Here is an 18,999-nt window from a genome sequence, read left to right on the forward strand (position 1 = left end):
TATACTCAGTTAAATAGTTTGGACTTATACTTTAGGTTTTTCTTGTTTAGTATTTTTGGGTGTTTTATGGCTTAGGAACATCTTCCTAAGGCATTTGTAATAGTCCGTGTGATTTGCTCCTCTTTCGTTCGTGGATGTAGGTCAAAGTTAATTGACAGGTCAAAGTTAATTGACCGAACCACGTAAATCTGGTGTTCTTGTCGCTTTTATCTTTTCGCTTTATTGTCTTTGTTGTGTTGTCAAAATTACCTTATGGTAAATATCCTGATACTAGCTCTTACAAACTGGTTTCAGGATCTTTTGGCAACGATGACAATAACAAAGATCGTTGTCGAGAAATTCGATAGAAATGTTAACTTCGGCTTGTGTAGCAACTCAAGATGGAGGTCATTCTAGTTCAAGACGGAGTTGATTTGGTACTACAGGGAGCCGAGAACATTCCAGATGGTATGTCAAAAGAAGAGCTTACGGGTATGGATAAGAAGGCCCGATCAAGCATCATTCTAAATCTCTCTAACGATGTTTTACGGGAGGTAGCTACGGAGACTACGGCTAAGAGCATGTGGGACAAGCTTAAAGCCTTGTACATGAAGAGGACAGTGGAGAATCGTCTCTACTTGAAGCAGAGTCTGTATATGCTTCGGATGATTGAAGGTACATCTATACTCTCGCATCTTGATAAATTATCTATGTTACTTTTGATGAATTATCTATGTTATCTTCTAAAGAGGATTCTACTAGTTGTACAAATGATAGTGCGTAGAAGTAGGTGGAGCTTGAGATTGGTATGTCTGATTCCTTTAAGTCGAACTCTTCTACTCAAAGAATGCCAGTAGGTGGTCCCGAGTCTACTAACGCAGATGATCCAAAGGAAGAGCAATATTCCATAGCCAAGGATAGACCACGGAGAGATATTCGACCACCACAAAGATATGCAAATTTGGTTGCATATGCTTTATCTGTTGCAGAAGAGACAAGTGAAGTTGGTGAGCCTACTTCCTACTCAGATGCAGTTTCTTGTGATAATTCTGCTAAGTGGTTGATTGCGATGAATGAAGAAATTGAATCTCTCCATCGGAATAGAACTTGGGATCTTGTGAAGTCGCCTTCGGGTAAGAAAATTGTTGGATGCAAATGAGTCTTCAAAAGAAAGGAAGGTATTCCAAGGGTTGAAGATGCAAGGTACAAAGCACGATTGGTTGCAAAGGGCTATAGTCATGTACATGGTGTTGATTTTAATGACGTATTCTCATCTGTTGTTAAACATAGCTCTATTCATGTTTTGCTTGCTTTAGTTGCCATGTATGATTTGGAATTGGAGCAACTTGATGTCAAGACAGCTTTCTTACATGGTGAACTTGAAGAACAAATTTATATGGAGCAATCTCATGGATTTGAAGTTGATGGTAAGGAAGACCATGTTTGCTTGTTAAAGAAATCCTTGTATGGATTGAAGCAGTCTCCAAGACAGTGGTATAAGAGGTTTGATTCTTTTATGTTGGGTTATGGTTACACGAGGAGCATGTATGATAGTTGTGTTTACTTCCGAAAGTTGGCTCTTTTGTATATTTGTTGCTTTATGTTGATGACATGCTTATTGCAGCTAAGAATTTATCAGAAATTCACACTTTGAAAATGCAACTGAGTAGTGAATTTGAAATGAAAGATTTGGGAGCAACTAAGAAAATTCTTGGCATGGAGATCAAAAGAGATTGAGGAGTTGGAAAATTATTTCTGACTCAGAAAAATTACCTCAAGAAAGTCTTGGAGAGGTTTGGCATGAAAAATGCTAAGCCAGTTAGTACTCCTCTTGCTAGCCATTTTCGGCTATATGCTGCTCAGTCACCACAATCAGTTGAAGAGGAAGAATATATGGTGAAAGTTCCATATTCTAGTGCCATCGGCAGTATTATGTATGCAATGGTTTGTACTCGTCCAGATATTTCACAAGTAGTCAGTGTGGTTAGTAGATATATGTCTCGCCCGGGTAAAACACATTGGCAGGCTGTGAAGTGGATTCTCAGATACTTGCAATGGACTTCAGATGCTTGTTTGGAATTTGGAAAAAATTGTGACACTTTGGTTGGTTACGTCGACTCTGATTATGCTGCAGATCTTGATAAACGAAGATCTTTGACAGGCTATGTATTTTGCGTTGGCGGTTGTGTAGTTAGTTGGAAAGCTTCATTATAACTTGTCGTAGCTTTATCCACTACAGAGGCAGAATATATGGCAGTGACAGGCGATCAAAGAAGTTTTATGGTTAAAAGGATTATTCAGCGAATTATGTCTGCATCAAAGTGTTACTATAATTTACTGTGATAGTCAAAATGCTATTCATTTGACTAAAGACTAGATGTATCATGAGAGGACAAAACACATCGATGTGAAGTTTCATTTTATTCGGGATATCATTGCTGAGGGAAAAGTCCTTGTTCAGAAAATTCATACGAAGGACAATCCAACTGATATATTTACGAAGCCTCTTCCGGTTTACAAGTTCAAGCAGTGCTTGTACTTGGTTGGTGTTCATTGTTAGTGATTGCTCATTAGGGCTGTTATGAAGAAGGTGGAGCAAGTTTTGTTGGGACATGCCAAGGTGGAGATTTGTTAGTTTGACAAGTCCCATAGTCCCACATCAGGAAAATCAGACTTGTTGTCTCGTATTGGAACTATAAATAAGGGCCCGAGCTTTGAAGTCAGATGCACCATAAGAAAACCTAAGTGTTTATTTTGGTTCAAGTCTATACTCAGTTAAATAGTTTGGATTTATACTTTGAATTTTTCTTGTTTAATATTTTCGGGTGTTTTATAGCATACGAACATCTTCCTAAGATATTTATAATAGTCCATTTTTCATAGCAGTGATTTGTTCATCTTTCGTCCATGCTGGTCAAAGTTAATTGACCGGTAAATAGCGTTACTTGCTTTGTCTTTCTCGCTGCTTGAACACGCGTGCCGGTCGTCATCCTCTCTTGCACTGTCCACACCTTCGTCTCACCATTTCCCCTGCCTCCTCCTCCTCCTCCTCTTCCTCCTCTTCTTGTTCCTGCCGTTAGCTTGGTACTAAACCGTGGCCAAGACAAGTTTTTACTCGAAAGGGTTTCGATGATCTCTCCATTATCTCCACTACGCTTTTAGCACACAGAAATGTTCAGAGAACGAAGCTTCATTCATGTCCTACTCAAGAATTTACACTCCCGAATCATGCAAGTTAGATACAACTGGAAAAAGCACTAAACGAACGCGAATCCTATCCACCATAAGGTAAAGGGGGAAAGGGAACTCTCAGCTACAGTTCTTGGTTTTGGCTTTGGTGCTGGCTGTGGCCACCTTCCATGGGTCGCGAGTCCCGAGTCATGTCAGTGTCCTCCTGCTTGTTTGATTCATCGAGGTCGGTGTTAGCAGCAGTGCTGTTGCCTGCAAGCGAAACGAAGCCGGATGCTGTGGGAATGGCGAGGAAGGTGGGGGCACTGTTGCCGGCCATGATGACGAGGACACTCTCCTCCACGAAGGCGGTCTCCTTGCCGGCCGAGCCGTCGCTGGGCTTCTCGTGGTTACGCTGGTCGGCACCGTCGCCGGATTCAAGGTAGCTGGAGAGCTTCCAGTAGGAGCAGGCAAGGATCAGAAGGGCGAGCGCGATGAGGCCGAGCATCGCCGCCAGCCCACCGAAGAGGTAGGGAACCGGCGAGTGCCACCCGGAATGAGGCCCGCCGGGAGCCATGGACGGCGCCTTTGCCATGGTTGCGCCGCCGTTTGCGTTGTAAACTCCACCCGTCCTCATAATGCTCCCCTTGAAATCACACCGAGAGAGAGAGAGAGAGAGAGTGGTGACTTGAGAATGAAGCAATGCGCAAGGAAGTGGCAATGCATTTATAAAGGGAGTTGTGGTGCTGAATAAGATCCTATTAGGCTGATAAAGACGTATGTGCTTTTACTTGTTTCTTCTGCCTTTGATTCCCTTAATGACACTGTACAAATGCTTTATTCAGCAATTTTGAGCCAAAAAAAATACTTTTAAAAATAAAAAAGGTCCTTTTTTCTTTAATGCCTGCATTTAAAGAAATATCTCTCACACATCTTCCCTCTTTAAGTTGTCTGAGATATGAATCACACTAATAATCTACATATCTCTTTTGATACTTTACCAGACTGATGTAATTTGGAGTTGTCAATTCATTGCTTGATAACTCATAAATTATATTATTGGCATTTTAATCTAAATCACAAGCATATCTTGTTTTGCTTTTTGCAAGCAACATGCAAGAGACAAATTATCTTGATGATCTTGATAACACTTCACTATTATGTAAATCTAGATAATCAAAAAGCATGCCATGGGAACTAACATAATCTAACATATATTCCCCCCTCACTCTTTAAAGACATAAAAAAATTATTACTTGAGGATCTCACTTTGGGTGATGCCAAGATTAAAGATGTGTGGATATCTAATTGGATGCTGCTAGATGTTGAACTTATCCAAAAGAATTAGTAGGCACTGTGATGGAGAGCAGAGAGTGAGAGAGGGTGGTGAGGACAACCTTCAGATAGCATGATGATTTAGGTAATGGGAATTGGTGGGCTCTCTTGCTTTCTCTTTTGCATCCCTTGGTGTGATTTGATGTGAGGGGATTGGAGTCCCAAATATGCCACCATCTTTGTCTAATTTAACACTTCTTTAGGGTGCACCAAACAAGTTTAGGATTGGATAATCTTTCTTTTTCTCTCTCTTTCTCTCCATGTTGCCTTGGCATTTAGGGACATCTGGGTTTTGTTGTTGATTGATTGAGTTTTTGCATGAGAATTGTGAGGAGAAGGGAGATGGATTCCACCTTCTTCTGCTCCAATTGGCCAATCAAGTGCCAAATAGATATATTAGGGCAATTGGAGCAAGAACAGGCACCCCACTCAGACTCCTCCAAACATGAAATTTTAACTTGATTAATGCATCATATCTGCTCTGGGTTTGGATTTAATGTGTCACTGTCTATGTGTTCTGCATCTGCTCCCTTTTGCATGAAAGACATGTGACAAGAAAGCATTTCTATTCCTCCACCTCTTGTGCTGCATACCCTTGGGTATCTGGAAGGAAGGGGAAGCTGCTGTTATTGCTTGGATAAAGCAGAACCGCTATGTGTTTGCTTAATTGTCGAAGTGAGCAGATGAGGTTCTTAAGTTGATGTCAGTCAGAGACTGCAGTGGAACAGTGGAATCTGTCATCACCCTGCACTACATTTTTCCTGCAACATTGTTGGGCAATTTCCCACATTCATGGAGGGGCAACACTGCCATCTCATTGGCTGTTTTGCCTGCCACATAGGAGCCCATAACAAAGTGGAATCAACTGGCTGCAGCATTATGAAGGCTCGAGTGTGTGCAGGTCCCTTTCTTGGTGAAATGTGAGGACACAAGGCAGTCACTGATGAGGAGCTTCTCAGGCACCACTCACAGGTGGATTACTAATTTATGTTGTTTGCTGAGGCATCTGGTATGCAAAGAAGAAGACCAGATGAGGAGAACATTGAGGTTGGATAACAAGGTGTCTCACAAAGCCATGGCCATGGAGGTGAAGAAGGAATGATGATGGTGGAACCAGCCCCAAGTCATATATGCCTCCTTATACCAACTCTCTCCTATCACATTCTGACAAGAAGAAAGGCATTCTGTGGGCTGAGTGCTTGTCTCCCTCAGCAAAGCACAGGCTTTCATCATGAGAGACTTGGATAACCATCATACTTTATGGTACAACATGGGAATCTCATATCATTTGTGTGCTAAAGTACTATGACTCACTTTGCGGATAGAATCAATAGTGCAAGCAGTTCTATTGCTTCCACTATTGGATCAAAGGGTTGCAGTCTGGCTTGTTTATCATGCAAAAATATAGCTGAATAATAAAGAGGAGACCACCCATATCATTTCTTGGTATGATTTACTTATGGGAGAAAGAGTAAATCCTAATATCATGATTTACTTATATGTTTATCGATTTAAGTTATCGCGCACTAGCAAAAAGCATCCTACATTACGTTATTCTTCTAAATGATTTATGGTTTCGTATTTATAAAAACTTTATATGTGATCGAGTGTATAAATCTCAAGTAAAGTCGATAAGTATCAGTGATGCGACGAATAAAATAAAAAGGAACAAATATTGGATTCAACTTAAACTCTATAAAAAAGATTTTAATTAGGTCATCGGTAATCCTAAAAACTTAAACGATTAATAAAGAACCCAATATATATTGAACTCTAGGACTAGTATTATTGATAGCCCTTAAATCTCAATTAGAAACTATAGGATTAATCCAATTCAATCTCCTTAGTCCATGGGTATAGAATTGATGCACAGAAGAGTTCCATAGCCTTGAAGCTCAATGTGAATGATACAGCATCAAGATGAGTCCTGATGTGCCCCAAAGTCAACAAAATTCCAACTCACACAACATGAAACCTATTATGGTTCCTATGCTTTCAAGGTTGACTCAACTTTCACCAACTCATCAGCAAGGAGTAGAACACCATATTTTGACTCATATTCTGAAATCCACAAGCAAAGCCACCAAGTTGGCTTAAGTTTGACTTGAGTTGACCATATCTGCTTGTTTGACTCGAGGTTGGAATTCCTTCCTGCTTTATGCTGTACTCCACAGCCAATGTCAATATGATGATGCAATGACAATATATAATTTTGGCAGTTTGAGACCATCTTAGAAAAATAAAAAAAAGGGAAAAACAAAAACAAAAGAGAATAAAAAAAATTAAAATGCTACTATTTGGAGCGATAAAAAAAGAGAGTTCAAACTAGTTATATATTCTTATTGATGAACAAAAAGGATATCGTAGCAAAATTAACTATGTATCGCGATGAAAGTTTATGTTTATAATATTAGAGTTAGCCCTAAGAAATTTATCAAAGGGTAATTTTGGCAATCTAACAAAGACAATAAAGCGAAAAGATAAAAGCTATAATAATACCAGATTTACGTGGTTCAACGGACAAAAAAAGGAGCAAATCACTAATATAAAAACAGGACTATTACAAATGTCTTAGGAAGATGTTTCTAGGATATAAAACACCGAAATTACTAAACAAGAAAAGCCTAAAGCAAACAATTAGGTTTTCTTGTGGTGCTTCTTGTGGTGTCTCTGACTTCAAAGCCCAGACCCTTATTTATAGTTCCAATAGGAGATAACAAGCCTGATTTTCTCGATATGGGACCATGGGACTTACCAAACTGACATATAATTTACATTATCTATCAAGTATTTATTGAAATAACTATTTGTGAGATCATAAGTTAAATACTTCATTGAACCTATCTTCTCTTTTAAGATCATAAAAGATTTTAAGAAGATTAACTCTCTACGGATAGATAGATAAAAGTACCACATGACTTAAACAAAACCAATTAAATCAGTAACAGATTAATATTTAAAATCAATAAAATCCTTTTAGATGTCAAAAAAATTATAAAATAAAAATAACTAAGATATTTTAGTGAATAATATAATGTTGCATGAGTGGATGAAATATTCTGTAATACACAATCAAATCGATATGATGTGATTGATATAATTATTATATTACAATAATATAGGATGATAATCATGATTTACTCAGCATTAGCAAAAATTATCGTGAAAGAAATGTGTTCCTACTCATAAATATGATAAATACATTCATCAATTTGAAGTAGTGTTACAATAAGTAGGTATTGATGTCAATATCAGTCTCATAATGAACAAGGCTTCAAAGTCAAACAAGTAGAGTGAGACCACCTTGCACATATAAATAATATTTTTTATTTAAATAAATGTCCTCTGAAGGACTTGTCCATTTTATATGGTTAAAATAATAATAATAAGCTGCTTTTGCATCTTCAGCTGTCATATAGTGCATTCAATGCATTTGATTGGAGTTGGTTCATATGAGCAACTTATATTCCTTCAAAGAAAATTAAATATTAATCGAAGAGCAATTAATCAAACATATTGACTAGATAAATTAATTAATTAATTAATTAATCAAGAAAACTCAACTCATGAACATTAATTAGAGTGTGTAATGAATCTAAAATAGTAATTAGAAATATCTAAGAGGCCATGAAGCTTATTGGCATTATTAATTAAAGTCGATAAGAATTATTAGGAGTGGTATTAAGTGTTAATGATCAGTTTTTACGAGTAATATAATTATTGGATTTAAATGGTTCCATTAAATACCCAAATTCACAAAGCAAAACCGACTTAACCACCTGCATGCACTACAAAACCAGAAACCCCAACACACCAAACCCTTCACATTCTCGAATTCTTGGGGCGTGGGAGAAGCCTCGGCGGAATTGGCTCCTTTTTAGGGTTCCGATCTCATGGTTAAGCAGCGGGATTCGACGCGTAGATGCTCCCCGCGGTGGATCCCTCGGCCTTGCTGCGGTTCGTGCTCTCCGCGATCTTGATCTTCTCAGGAGCGCTCCTCCTGGTGAAGCGGGCCGCCTCCAGGTACTTCGTCGTCGACGCCGGCTTCGAGGCCGGGTCGGGGTTCGAAGGGCCGCGGCGGGCGATGTGTGTCGGCGAGGAAGACGGTTGCGCCGCCTGCGGGCGGCCGGCGACCAAGAAGTGCTCCCGGAGCATGGCGGTGCGCTACTGGTGGGTCCTTGATGATCCTTTTTGTGTGCCTTGCTCGATTTCTTGAATAGGGGAATCGAAAAACGATTTCCTTTTCTTCGTCATTCCATCATATTATCATCACCGCATCGCAGTGATTTGGATTGTTTTGTTCGTTAACCGACTGAAGTCGAAGCAGTCGACACATCAGACACAAAATAAATGTTGATGAGGAGTTAGTTGGTTCTTGGTCATGAAAATTTTCCATCTTGTAGATATTTCTTGTAGGCACAAAAAAACGTTTTATTTCTGTGATTTGCTTGAATCTCTAAGACAGAAGATTTGGATGTTAAGATGGAAAGTTGATGAGAAGGTTGTCGGTTCTTTGGCAAGAATATCACTTAGGACTCTTGTTCTTAGAACGGTGATTAATTAATTGATTGTTTAGGTTGTCATTAATTGAATTTGCTGATATGCATTTGCCATTTTCGAACTTATCCTTTGATCAAGCAAAATTATTGAACCTGTGTTTCTTAACAACGAGGTTTGAACTTGAAAATTTTAACTGTCTTGAGTTAGTTTATGTTTGCCTCTTTGTAACACCCTTAACACCCCATTAAGTGGGGGAGATTGTAACACCCTAGTTTAATTTCACATCGGAAGTGGGTTAAGAATAAGATTGGCTTAAAAGGTTATGATGGGCGTATTATTGTTTACTTCAGTCTGAGCATTTTGAGCCAGTGGTTTAGCTCAACGGGCTAGTTATCGTCGAGTCGTGACACTCTTGGTGGAGATCTTGATATTTATTACTTTGTTCTTCCATTTGAAGCATAACTGCATTCCTTAGTTCTTGTTTAGTTTGGTTGCATTCATATCACAGGGCATTTTTTATTAGTTTTTTATTAGAGATATAAATGTATTTCTATGTCAGTTAGTCTTGCTGATCCACACATTCTATCTGCTCGGTTTTTTTTTCCTAAAATAATTAGCTTATAAACAATCAAATCATGCCAAGTCAGTAATGATTGTAAGAAGAATAAAGTTGCATAATTGCTTTGAAGAAGTGCAAGAACTCCACTAGGTTCTTGTGAACGATAGATGATTTAGTGTGCTCAGTTCAAAATCATATACATCTAAGGCATAGAACACATTGTTAACAAACAGATAACGTTATTATTTTACTATATGTGTTTCCATAGATTAACCTATCAAATATCTGTTCTTGTGCTAGTGTGCTAAGATATTTTTTTGTGTTTTTATAAATATTATTATGGACAAACATTTAGTTACATTGTTCTCCAAACTTTTAATTTTATTTCACAGTCATATCAGCATTTGTTTGCTCCCTCTTCTTCAGTTCACAGGCATGCCAATCGAAGCATTGGAAATCTGATCGTAGGTTCTGTTGCGAGCAGTCAAAGTCAACAGTTGAGGTTACTTTATCAGAAAGTCAACAGTTTAGTTCTATCTCACTGATGCCAGCTTGTGGAACCAGAAATATCCTCCAAAAATCAACAAAGGTGGATATTATTATATTTTCTGAACCCAATAATTCTTTTTGAGCTAATTTATGATATTTGTTATGAATCATGACCATCTTTTTGTGTACCCTCAGATTCTTTTCCCTTATGAAGAATTCATGAAACTTTTCAATTGGGACAATCCAGGATTTACACCTTGTGGACTTGTGAATTGTGGGAACAGGTTTATTTGACAAGACCATCTCAAGTCCCTGCTAATTCAGACATTTTGTTGTTTATGATCTATGCTAGATTGTCAGAATATCAGGGTTTTAATGAAGTATTAAAATGCCTAGATTGTTGATTTTTTTTCCACTTCTTTTCCTGTGTAGTTGTTTTGCTAATGTGGTTCTACAGTGTCTCACATCCACTCGACCACTTATGGCATATTTATTGAAGAGAACCCACAGTAGAGAATGTAGTAAGTGGGGAGACATTTGGCATCTTCTGATTATTACTTTCATATATATCAAGTCTTTTGATGTCTTTGTTACTGCCTTTCTTTGTTTAGATGTCAGCAAGAGGGATGGTTGGTGTTTCTTATGTGAGCTTCAATTTCATGTTCAAAGGGCTAGAGAGAGCATGCATCCTTTTTCACCTATCAATATTCTTTCTGGTTTGCATAACATTGGTGGCAACCTTGACTACAGTAGACAGGAGGATGCTCATGAATTTATGAGGTGTTTGTTTTGCTTAATAAAGATTACTGACACCTTGTGTCCCTTATTATTTGTCATTTCACTTTAATATGCCTTGTTTCTAGGTTCGCAATTGATAGAATGCAATCAGTTTGCCTTGATGAATTTGGAGGTGAGAAGACTGTTGATACTAGAACCCAAGAAACGACTCTTATTCAATACATTTTTGGTGGTCGTCTTCAATCTCAGGTTGGATTTTCTGTTGCAGCTTTCTTTTCCAAATATTCTTTATCATCTCACAAAACTATGGCTTATTTGGTCCAGTATTTAAACAGAAACATATCTTTACCTAACACATCTTGACTAATTTTGCATACATGTCTACCGTTTAGGACACGTATATTGCAAAATTGAGGACACCTTTCTTTTTCTGAAGAAAAGAAAATTGGTTAACTATACAAATCATCAGGATGGTGTCAATCCAGTTCCTTTAACTACAGTTAACCTAGGATGTCATGCATTTCGGTTCTAGTGATTTGCCGTAATCGAGGCATTAACAGGATCCTAAGGTTTAGGAATATTTATAATAAAAAAATATATGAATAAAGAAATGAGATATGCATTCAACATGAGTATTTTTCAAGAATACAATAGGCACTCTCTACAATATTTTTTATACTTGAAAAATATATATAAGTGTTGACATCCACCTAACCAGGGATACTGTAGAATTTGGAAACTTCCTGAGTCAGAGATTTTAATGTTCTGTGATTCATTTCATGCTTGTAGCTTTAAGCTGGTCGAAGCCTGACACATTAAGAAACTTTAGACTAACATTTGGGGACAATTTCAAAGATGATGAAGAATGAGGAGGATAAATCATAAAGAGATGTCAAGGAGCAAGAGAATTTTCGGTGGGAGTTTGCTTATCTGTGCATGAGTTTTCACATACTGCAACACCCAAAAGCTTTCCCTTCATTTTTTTTTTTAGGAATGCTATATTGTATCCACTTTTTATATAAGGTTGGCTTAAGAGCTGATTTTCTTGTGGCCGTTGAAGGCTGATGGTTTATAACTTCCAGTTACGTCATGTGGATTAAAGCCATAAAATTCTAATACTTCTGACCTTGGAGAATTGGATAGACAGTTGTATTATCTTGTGGTAAAATATGAAGCTATTCTAATTTGTTATCAATCTTGAATGTAGATAGTGTAGAATCGTATAATGTGGTAAAAGGTAAACTTATTTTGGAATACGAGATACTTTAGTCATTTCCAGAATTGTTGTAGTTTTAGCAGCTAGAATATCCTCTTGCATTTACTACTCACACTGCAAATGTTCAAAAGATTCCTAACCCTTAATTAGCCGTATCTTTTTAGGGGGTGATTCTGTGGATGGTATAATGAATCAAAAAGTTAGAACATTGAAATTTCAGGTGAGGGCTTTAAAACATAAAATATTTGTTATTAGTTTGAGAACTTTGACTTACTGATAGTGTGATTTACTTCACATGAGCTTTGAAGGATCTACAGGAACTTGTAAGTTGCAGTTGCACTACATCGAGTGAGAACATGCATCCACCCGAAAAGGCATGCCAATGATACATACTAAAATTTTGAAAACCCACCTGCAGTGTAATAAAGTCGGTGAAATCTCATTAAGGTTGAATAAAGTATTTCATTTTCTAGTCAATAAGTTAACAGTGAGGATCATAGTTTTGTGACAAATTGTTGCGGAAGTCATCTGGTACAATGTTCAATTAGTTGAATATGTTATAAAATTTCTTGTCGCAAAGCTTAAACCTCAGTTCGTTAAGTTTCAAACATTGTGTTTTGAAGAGATAGGCCACTGTAAACCGAGCTTATTTCAAAGAGCAGGCTGTGTACTGAAGTGAATAGTTTATGTTTTTATTTTGGTTTTCAGCCTTTTAAAGGGTTTTTTCGAGATGCAGTAAACTGGTATGGAGCAGTATCCTACTGGTCCAAGCCCCAACTGATAGTACCGGTATATAAAATTGTGAACCTTGGTTTAGTGGGTGCTAAGCAAGAGAAGAGAGCAAGAGAAGTGACTTTCGGGAAATTAAAAAACTTGATTCTGGCAAAACATATAAGTTAACCATAGAACTTTCATTGTCTTATTTAATGTTCTGAAGTCTTTGTTGTTTAATCAATTTTAGTTGAGTTCCCTCAGATCACGAGGTCATGGGGTTGCATATTTGTTATGGATTGATGAGAAGTTTGAGATAATGTAAATGTTATAAATTTCTTAGGTCTTACATGATACCAGATATATTTTCTTTATACTTTTTTTTAATGATCTCTTTCTGAAGGCTTACTCAGTTATGACAACTAATTTTACCTTCCATATCAGGCTGCTGGAGTTACTGGTAATTTCGTAAGTTATAGTCGTAGTATGTTTCATGAAGCTGAAGCACAATGTTATTCTTACAGTGATTGAATTTATGTTCAGGTGACTTGCACAAAATGCAACATGGTGTCTAATCGTTTTGAGAATATGATGGATTTGACTGTCGAAATCCAAGGGGACGTCGAATCTTTGAAGGAATGCTTAGATCAATTCACTATAAAGGAATGGTTAGATGGGGAGAACAAGTACAAATGTGATGGGTGAGCATCTGTATTTACCAATGAAATGCTGTGAACTGATTTTAAATGGTTTACTTGCAAGAATTCTAACATTTATTTGTCATGTTTGAAAATTTTCCGCATGTTCAGTTAATCTGCATTATTTTGTGATTTGGTGCCTTTTGCTTTCTTCGTAATAGTTGTTGTGAATTGAAATTATTTCTTATTTCTTCTGGGAACCATTTACTACTAATTTAAATTGACATTTCAGCATGACTTTTTCCTACGATAGTTCCCTATGATGTCTGCTTGTGCCCCTTATGTTTCCTGTGCTGATGCATATGATTCACAGGTTTTCACTTTGTGAATGGTTTTCTATTATGGAAATTAATACTTGATGAGGAATTAGAAGTTGTTTACTGACTTTTGTTCTTGTGGAAGAACCATTAGAGAGTTTGTTGCAGCTTGAAAACTCACATTCATTGTCTGACCCTCTGCAGCATCGAATGTGCTTAGTTTAAAACAGAAGCCTACTGTTCTTTCTTTATTGATAGTCATCTAGTCTGCATTCCTATGTTTCTGTTATTTAGGATTACTTTGTCTTTCATTGTTGATGCTGCCCCTGGGTAGTCGTCCAGCAGATAATGAGCTTTTCTTGGAGAATATAGGGAGAAAGATTCTGCTTGGAGAACAACCACGTTACATTGGTGGGATGGTACGTCAGGCCATCAAAGAAATCAAGAAATATTTAGAGAGGTCACCCAATGGCCAAGATTTAGAAATTTGTTTTGTCATAAATTTACATGTGGAATGAAATTTTGTGCTTTATAGTCTAGACCCAATAGCTTTACACATAGATAACTAGGCCTGTGCCTGTTCTTAACCTAGGACTTCGAGCTATTTAGAGGCACAAGTGTTACCCATCAGAAAAGCTTGAACCACCGAACTGTTTGAACCCTTCTAGCTGTAGTTAGGTACTCGATGTACATCATTTTGAAAATTGAATTACTTGGGCTTGTGTAACAATGTTGGCTTCTTACCAAGTGTCTGAAGAAACAAGAAAATATTACTCCGATTGTCAACTGTTCTTGTTAAAACCTAAACCTACTCTACTAGAGTTTATCAACCGAAAATATTGTTTATAATCTGGATTATTATAAAAATGCGTGAATGTTATGCACATAATAATCCATGCCAATGTTATTTGACATTTCCACTGTGGCCATCATTCATCTACAGCAAAAACAATGTCCATGTTGTAGGACTCCACACTTTGTTCAGTTGTTGTACCATCATGTTTGTTGTCTCTTTTGGCTTATGTGGTTTAGATGCTTCTTTCTTTTAGACATACACAATTGAGTACTTTGTAAAAAAAAAATTGATCTTTAGGTGCAATGACTATGTTAAAGCTTGGAAGCGTCTTACAGTTAATCAGGCTCCTAATATTCTCACAATTACACTGAAGAGATTTCAGGTTAGGATTTTTCTGTTCTTTTGAGAACTTCTATTCTTCTCTGTTTGTTTTAATATATTTCACTGTTCTGTTAAGGCTTGTTGGTTAAGTTTCTTTTGTTTTGCTATTTGCAAAGAGTGGTAGGTTTGGAAAACTGAATAAGAGAGTTACTTTCCCTCAAAATTTGGATCTTACTCCATATATGAGTGAAGATGGTGATGGCACCGACATATATACACTATATGCTGTAGTCGTTCACTTGGACATGCTGAATGCTTCATTCTTTGGCCACTATATTTGCTACACAAAAGATTATCATGGACGTTGGTATCGAATTGATGACTGTGAGGTGGAACTAGCTTGTGTTTTCTTAGCTATGACTTGATTGATTTGATCTCTTGCCCTGACAAAAACTGTGTTGCAGGTCATTAATGTGGAAGTGGAGGATGCTCTTTCTGAACGTGCATATATGCTCTTATATAGCAGGTAAAGCTAGTCATTTTGTAATGTTTTTGTTAGGGAAAAGGTGGCATTAAAGGATTCTTGTTGAAGAATTTACGAGCACTACTGCATGGGAAAAAGCACATTCAACTATTCATTATGCTGCAAATATGAAATCTACTTATTTTTGTTCATAATTTTTTCTTCTCAACTGATCACTGCATTAATTTCTTTACCAATTAGATGATGCTTTTGTATGGAAACCTAATTATTAATTTTTACTCAGAGGTAGTTCTTTTGATTACTGCAATTAGAAATGTTCATGCAGTTGAACTCATGCTCATCAGATATCTTCATAATGCCTTTAATGCTTTGTGATTGTCTGAAACGTGGGAAGAACACTTTGTTTTTTCTCTTAGCATGTCATGTTGACGATTGAATGCCTCATGTGACTATTGTTTCTCAGGAAAACTGCTCGCGGGGAGCCTTATCTGTGCCCTCCAGGGAATACACTATTACCTGAAACTGATCAGAAGGCATCAATAACTTCTGAGGTAGCTAAGTTCATCAGTGCTTCATGCCATTCTCCCAAACTTATCTCTCTTCCAAATCCTGGTGAAGTTCCAGAATTGCATGATAGCGGACATGACAGAGGGTTCTCGGCTCATGTTGATTCTTCAAGGGTCAAAAAGTTGGACAATGTGGTTATGGTGGATACACCTGTCGATAATGTGGTTGCTGGTGCATCTTCGGACGTAAAGCCAATGCTCCTACATAGAGGAGATATTGATGATCCTTCATCTAGTTCATCGTCAATTGAAGATCTTGAAGAAGGGAACGATAGTCTTTTCTCTTTTGTGACCAAGGATCACATGTCTGTTGGCTATAGGCAATTAGATTCGCCAGATATTTCATGCATAGAAGTTCATTTAGAAAAATGTCAAGAACCCTTTAGTTCCGATGCAGGGAATGGTACGGGAAAAAGTGGAGCAAGTGGCATTGGAGAAAGACCCGTTGAGTTTATGTGTGCTTTGGATAAATCAATCAATTTTCTGGACATTGCCGCAGCTACCGAGAAGGCTTTTGCTTCTACTACTGCCGCAAGCATGGAACTAGATAATTCAGATGATTCAATAACTGGCTCAGAAGAAGCAGGGGGAACTTGCAGGGCATCCGATCCTGCTGACACAGTTAATAGTTTGGATGGCAACATGGCATCTTCATATCAGGAAAAACATTTCAATGGCAAACCTAAACCCCTGTTCCCCCCTGGTTTTCTTGATAAGTCTGGGCGAAAGATGTCTCAGGTTAGTGCTGAAAAAACTCAAGTTGAGAGTTATTCTGATGGTCTTGTTCCCAAGAGCATTAGAGAAAAACCCACTGAACCCATGTATGCTTTGGATGAATCACTCAATCTTGTGGACACTGTAGTTGCAATCACCAAGCAGGCTCCTATTGCCTCCCTGCCTACTTCAAGCATTGGACCGGAGGCTTCAGTACCTAGATCAGAGGATGCAGTGGAAACTGTCAAGGCATTGGATCCTACCAGCAAAGTTCGTAGTATGGAGGACACATCCTATGGACACAAAGGCAATAAGGCATCATCACTTCTGGAAAATGATTCCAATGGAAAACCTAAACCCCTATTTCCACGTGGTTTTCTTCACGAGTCTGGAAGAAAGATGACTCAGGGTGCTACCGAAAAAGCTCGTGTTCAAAGCCACCCTCATGCTCCCAAGAACATTAGAGAGAGACCCAAAGAGCCCATGTGTGCTTTGGATGAATCACTAAATCTCAAGGATGTTGCTGTTGCAATCACCGCCGAGGCGCCTATTGCTTCCGTTACTTGTTTAAGCATGGGACTGCAACCTTCAGATGATTCAGTACCTGGATTGGAAGACGTAGTTGAAAGTGGCAGTTCATCAAGTCCTACTAATTTGGAGGACATGATCATGATCTATAGAAATGAAGGTAAGAAAGCGTCATTCTGTCAAGAAAGTGGTTCCATCGGAAAACCTAAGCCACTATTTCCCCGTGGTTTTCTTGACAAGCCTGTTAGAAAGATGTCTCAGGATACTGCTGAAGGTTTAACCCAAGCTGGAAGCCATTCTGATGCTCTTGTTGCCAAGGAAAATAGTTTCTGCAATGAACATTCCGATCTCAGATCTTCCTGCACGTGCAACAAAGTTGTCATTCCCGGTGAAGCATCACTCGTCGCTGACGGTCTTCTGAAGAGGTCACTTATGAAATCATCAGACAAGAAGAAGTATATGCGAAAAAGGCCCTGCAAACTTGAACAGTCATGCAAAGCTGATCACTATGGTTTGGCAGAACATTCATCCGATTGTAGACTAGAGAGTGCCTGCCCCACCAGCTGCCAGCTTTCTCAGTAAAACCGACAAGGAGAAGTGTGTTTATTGATGGCCAGGCAGTTTGAGTTCCTTTATTTTTTTTTTTTTAAGATGATGGTAATTTTGACTTTTGATTAGATCACGGGGAAATCCAAGCGCCGACAACCATTTTTTGGTGGTTGAATCCCATTGTTCCGTCGGAGGATTTATGGCCCAATTGTTAGTAGTTTTAATTTTTAATTTTGAGGCATGGCTTCACTGAACAAAGCAGTTGAGGAGGTGGGTATCTGGGTTTCCGCAGTTTGCAGAATCTCAGATGCTCTCCTGATGCCATGGCGCATCCCCCACAACTAAAATACCACCATACAATTTATATTTGATTCTTGTTATATTTTGGTTGATACAGAGAAGGAAGGATGTCTGAGACCTGATTACCTTTTATCAGAGTAAATTTCATGTCAATGTGTTGCTTATCAGACTGATGATCTCCAAGTTGTCTGCTGTTTACGTTAATGCTTATATAGTTTCGAGATCCTTAATACTGTTTCTGTGTACCCAATGTGTCATCGTAAACCAATCTATGTGAGCTCTTTTCCGAGTTGTGACGCGTGTCTCTTTTCTCAGGCCAATGTTGACGCAGTGTTACAGTCTTGTTGGATCGACAAATATTGGAGAAATAATCTGCTGCTTGATTCCCAGGCTGGCTTATAAACCCTCCCATCAATGGGGAGTGGTGAGAGATGGGCATAAACCATCGATTGGGGATCATCTTGGTTTGTTGCAAGCAGACGGAGGAGGAGGAGGAGGAGGAGGAGGAGAATTAATTCATCAGAGACGGACAAAGTGCGGTGGTTGACACATTGGTTTCCACCGGAAGCAGAAGGAAACGAGAGAAGGATGTGGACTTGGACTCGCCGGAATAAGTTGGCCGACAGGTGGCTCATGAACAGGAAGCAGTTAAAGAAGTGGTGGTGGTCCTCCTCCTCCTCTTCATCACTCGGAGCTTTTGGTGCGTCGAGGGACGAGGAGGATGTTTGTTAGTTAGTTACCACGTCCCTGCTGCTGCTGCTGCTGCTGCTGTTGTGGTGGTTCGGATGACCCGACGACCCCATCCTCCTGTTTTGGCTCTCTCTTTAATACGGTGGATGGCTTGCCCCTCCCGACTCATCCTTACCCACCACTAAACCGATCGTATCTCTCCTGTTGACTCTCTCTCCATCTATCTATCTATTTATCTATCTAATCGATCTTCTTCTTCTTCGTCACCTAATCGCAACATGGAGTATCCATCCAATTCATCACAAAAAAGACAAATAAAGAAAGAAAAAGTAGGACTCGATTCAAAGGTTTGTCGAGGAGAGGATGTGAAAAAACGAAAAGGACCGCATTTGATGATGATG

The 18,999-nt window shown here is 38.5% G+C and overlaps 2 protein-coding genes across 4 annotated transcripts; one reads left to right on the forward strand and one right to left on the reverse strand.

Moving 5' to 3' along the window:
• Positions 1-3,143: 3,143 nt before the first annotated feature.
• On the reverse strand, positions 3,144-3,841 carry LOC135679856 (protein GLUTAMINE DUMPER 3-like). The gene has a single exon (XM_065193838.1). The coding sequence runs from the start codon at positions 3,782-3,784 to the stop codon at positions 3,293-3,295; it is 492 nt and encodes a 163-aa protein (XP_065049910.1). The 5' UTR covers positions 3,785-3,841; the 3' UTR covers positions 3,144-3,292.
• Positions 3,842-8,266: 4,425 nt separating this feature from the next.
• On the forward strand, positions 8,267-18,075 carry LOC135678315 (ubiquitin carboxyl-terminal hydrolase 19-like). 3 transcript variants are annotated; one of them, XM_065190948.1, is made up of 12 exons: positions 8,267-8,652; positions 9,968-10,130; positions 10,226-10,314; positions 10,463-10,551; positions 10,642-10,810; positions 10,894-11,017; positions 13,099-13,155; positions 13,239-13,396; positions 14,744-14,828; positions 14,944-15,156; positions 15,232-15,293; positions 15,715-18,075. In XM_065190948.1, exons 1-12 carry the CDS (start codon positions 8,405-8,407, stop codon positions 17,639-17,641), a joined length of 3,384 nt encoding a protein of 1,127 aa, XP_065047020.1. In that variant the 5' UTR covers positions 8,267-8,404; the 3' UTR covers positions 17,642-18,075. The 3 variants fall into 3 exon arrangements, with proteins under 3 accessions (XP_065047020.1, XP_065047022.1, XP_065047021.1); XM_065190950.1 differs by lacking the exon at positions 14,944-15,156; XM_065190949.1 differs by lacking the exon at positions 13,099-13,155.
• Positions 18,076-18,999: the final 924 nt, after the last annotated feature.

Source organism: Musa acuminata, chromosome BXJ1-7 (genome assembly GCF_036884655.1).
Source record: "Musa acuminata AAA Group cultivar baxijiao chromosome BXJ1-7, Cavendish_Baxijiao_AAA, whole genome shotgun sequence".
Lineage (NCBI taxonomy): Eukaryota > Viridiplantae > Streptophyta > Magnoliopsida > Zingiberales > Musaceae > Musa > Musa acuminata.

Excerpts from the sequence above, each read along its gene's own strand:
- LOC135679856 (XM_065193838.1), bottom strand. The coding sequence starts at position 3,784 with ATGAGGACGGGTGGAGTTTACAACGCAAACGGCGGCGCAACCATGGCA.
- LOC135678315 (XM_065190948.1), top strand. The coding sequence starts at position 8,405 with ATGCTCCCCGCGGTGGATCCCTCGGCCTTGCTGCGGTTCGTGCTCTCC. Across the intron at positions 10,315-10,462 it reads CTTGTGAATTGTGGGAACAG|TTGTTTTGCTAATGTGGTTC; the intron begins GTTTATTTGACA and ends TTTCCTGTGTAG. Across the intron at positions 14,829-14,943 it reads TTACACTGAAGAGATTTCAG|AGTGGTAGGTTTGGAAAACT; the intron begins GTTAGGATTTTT and ends CTATTTGCAAAG.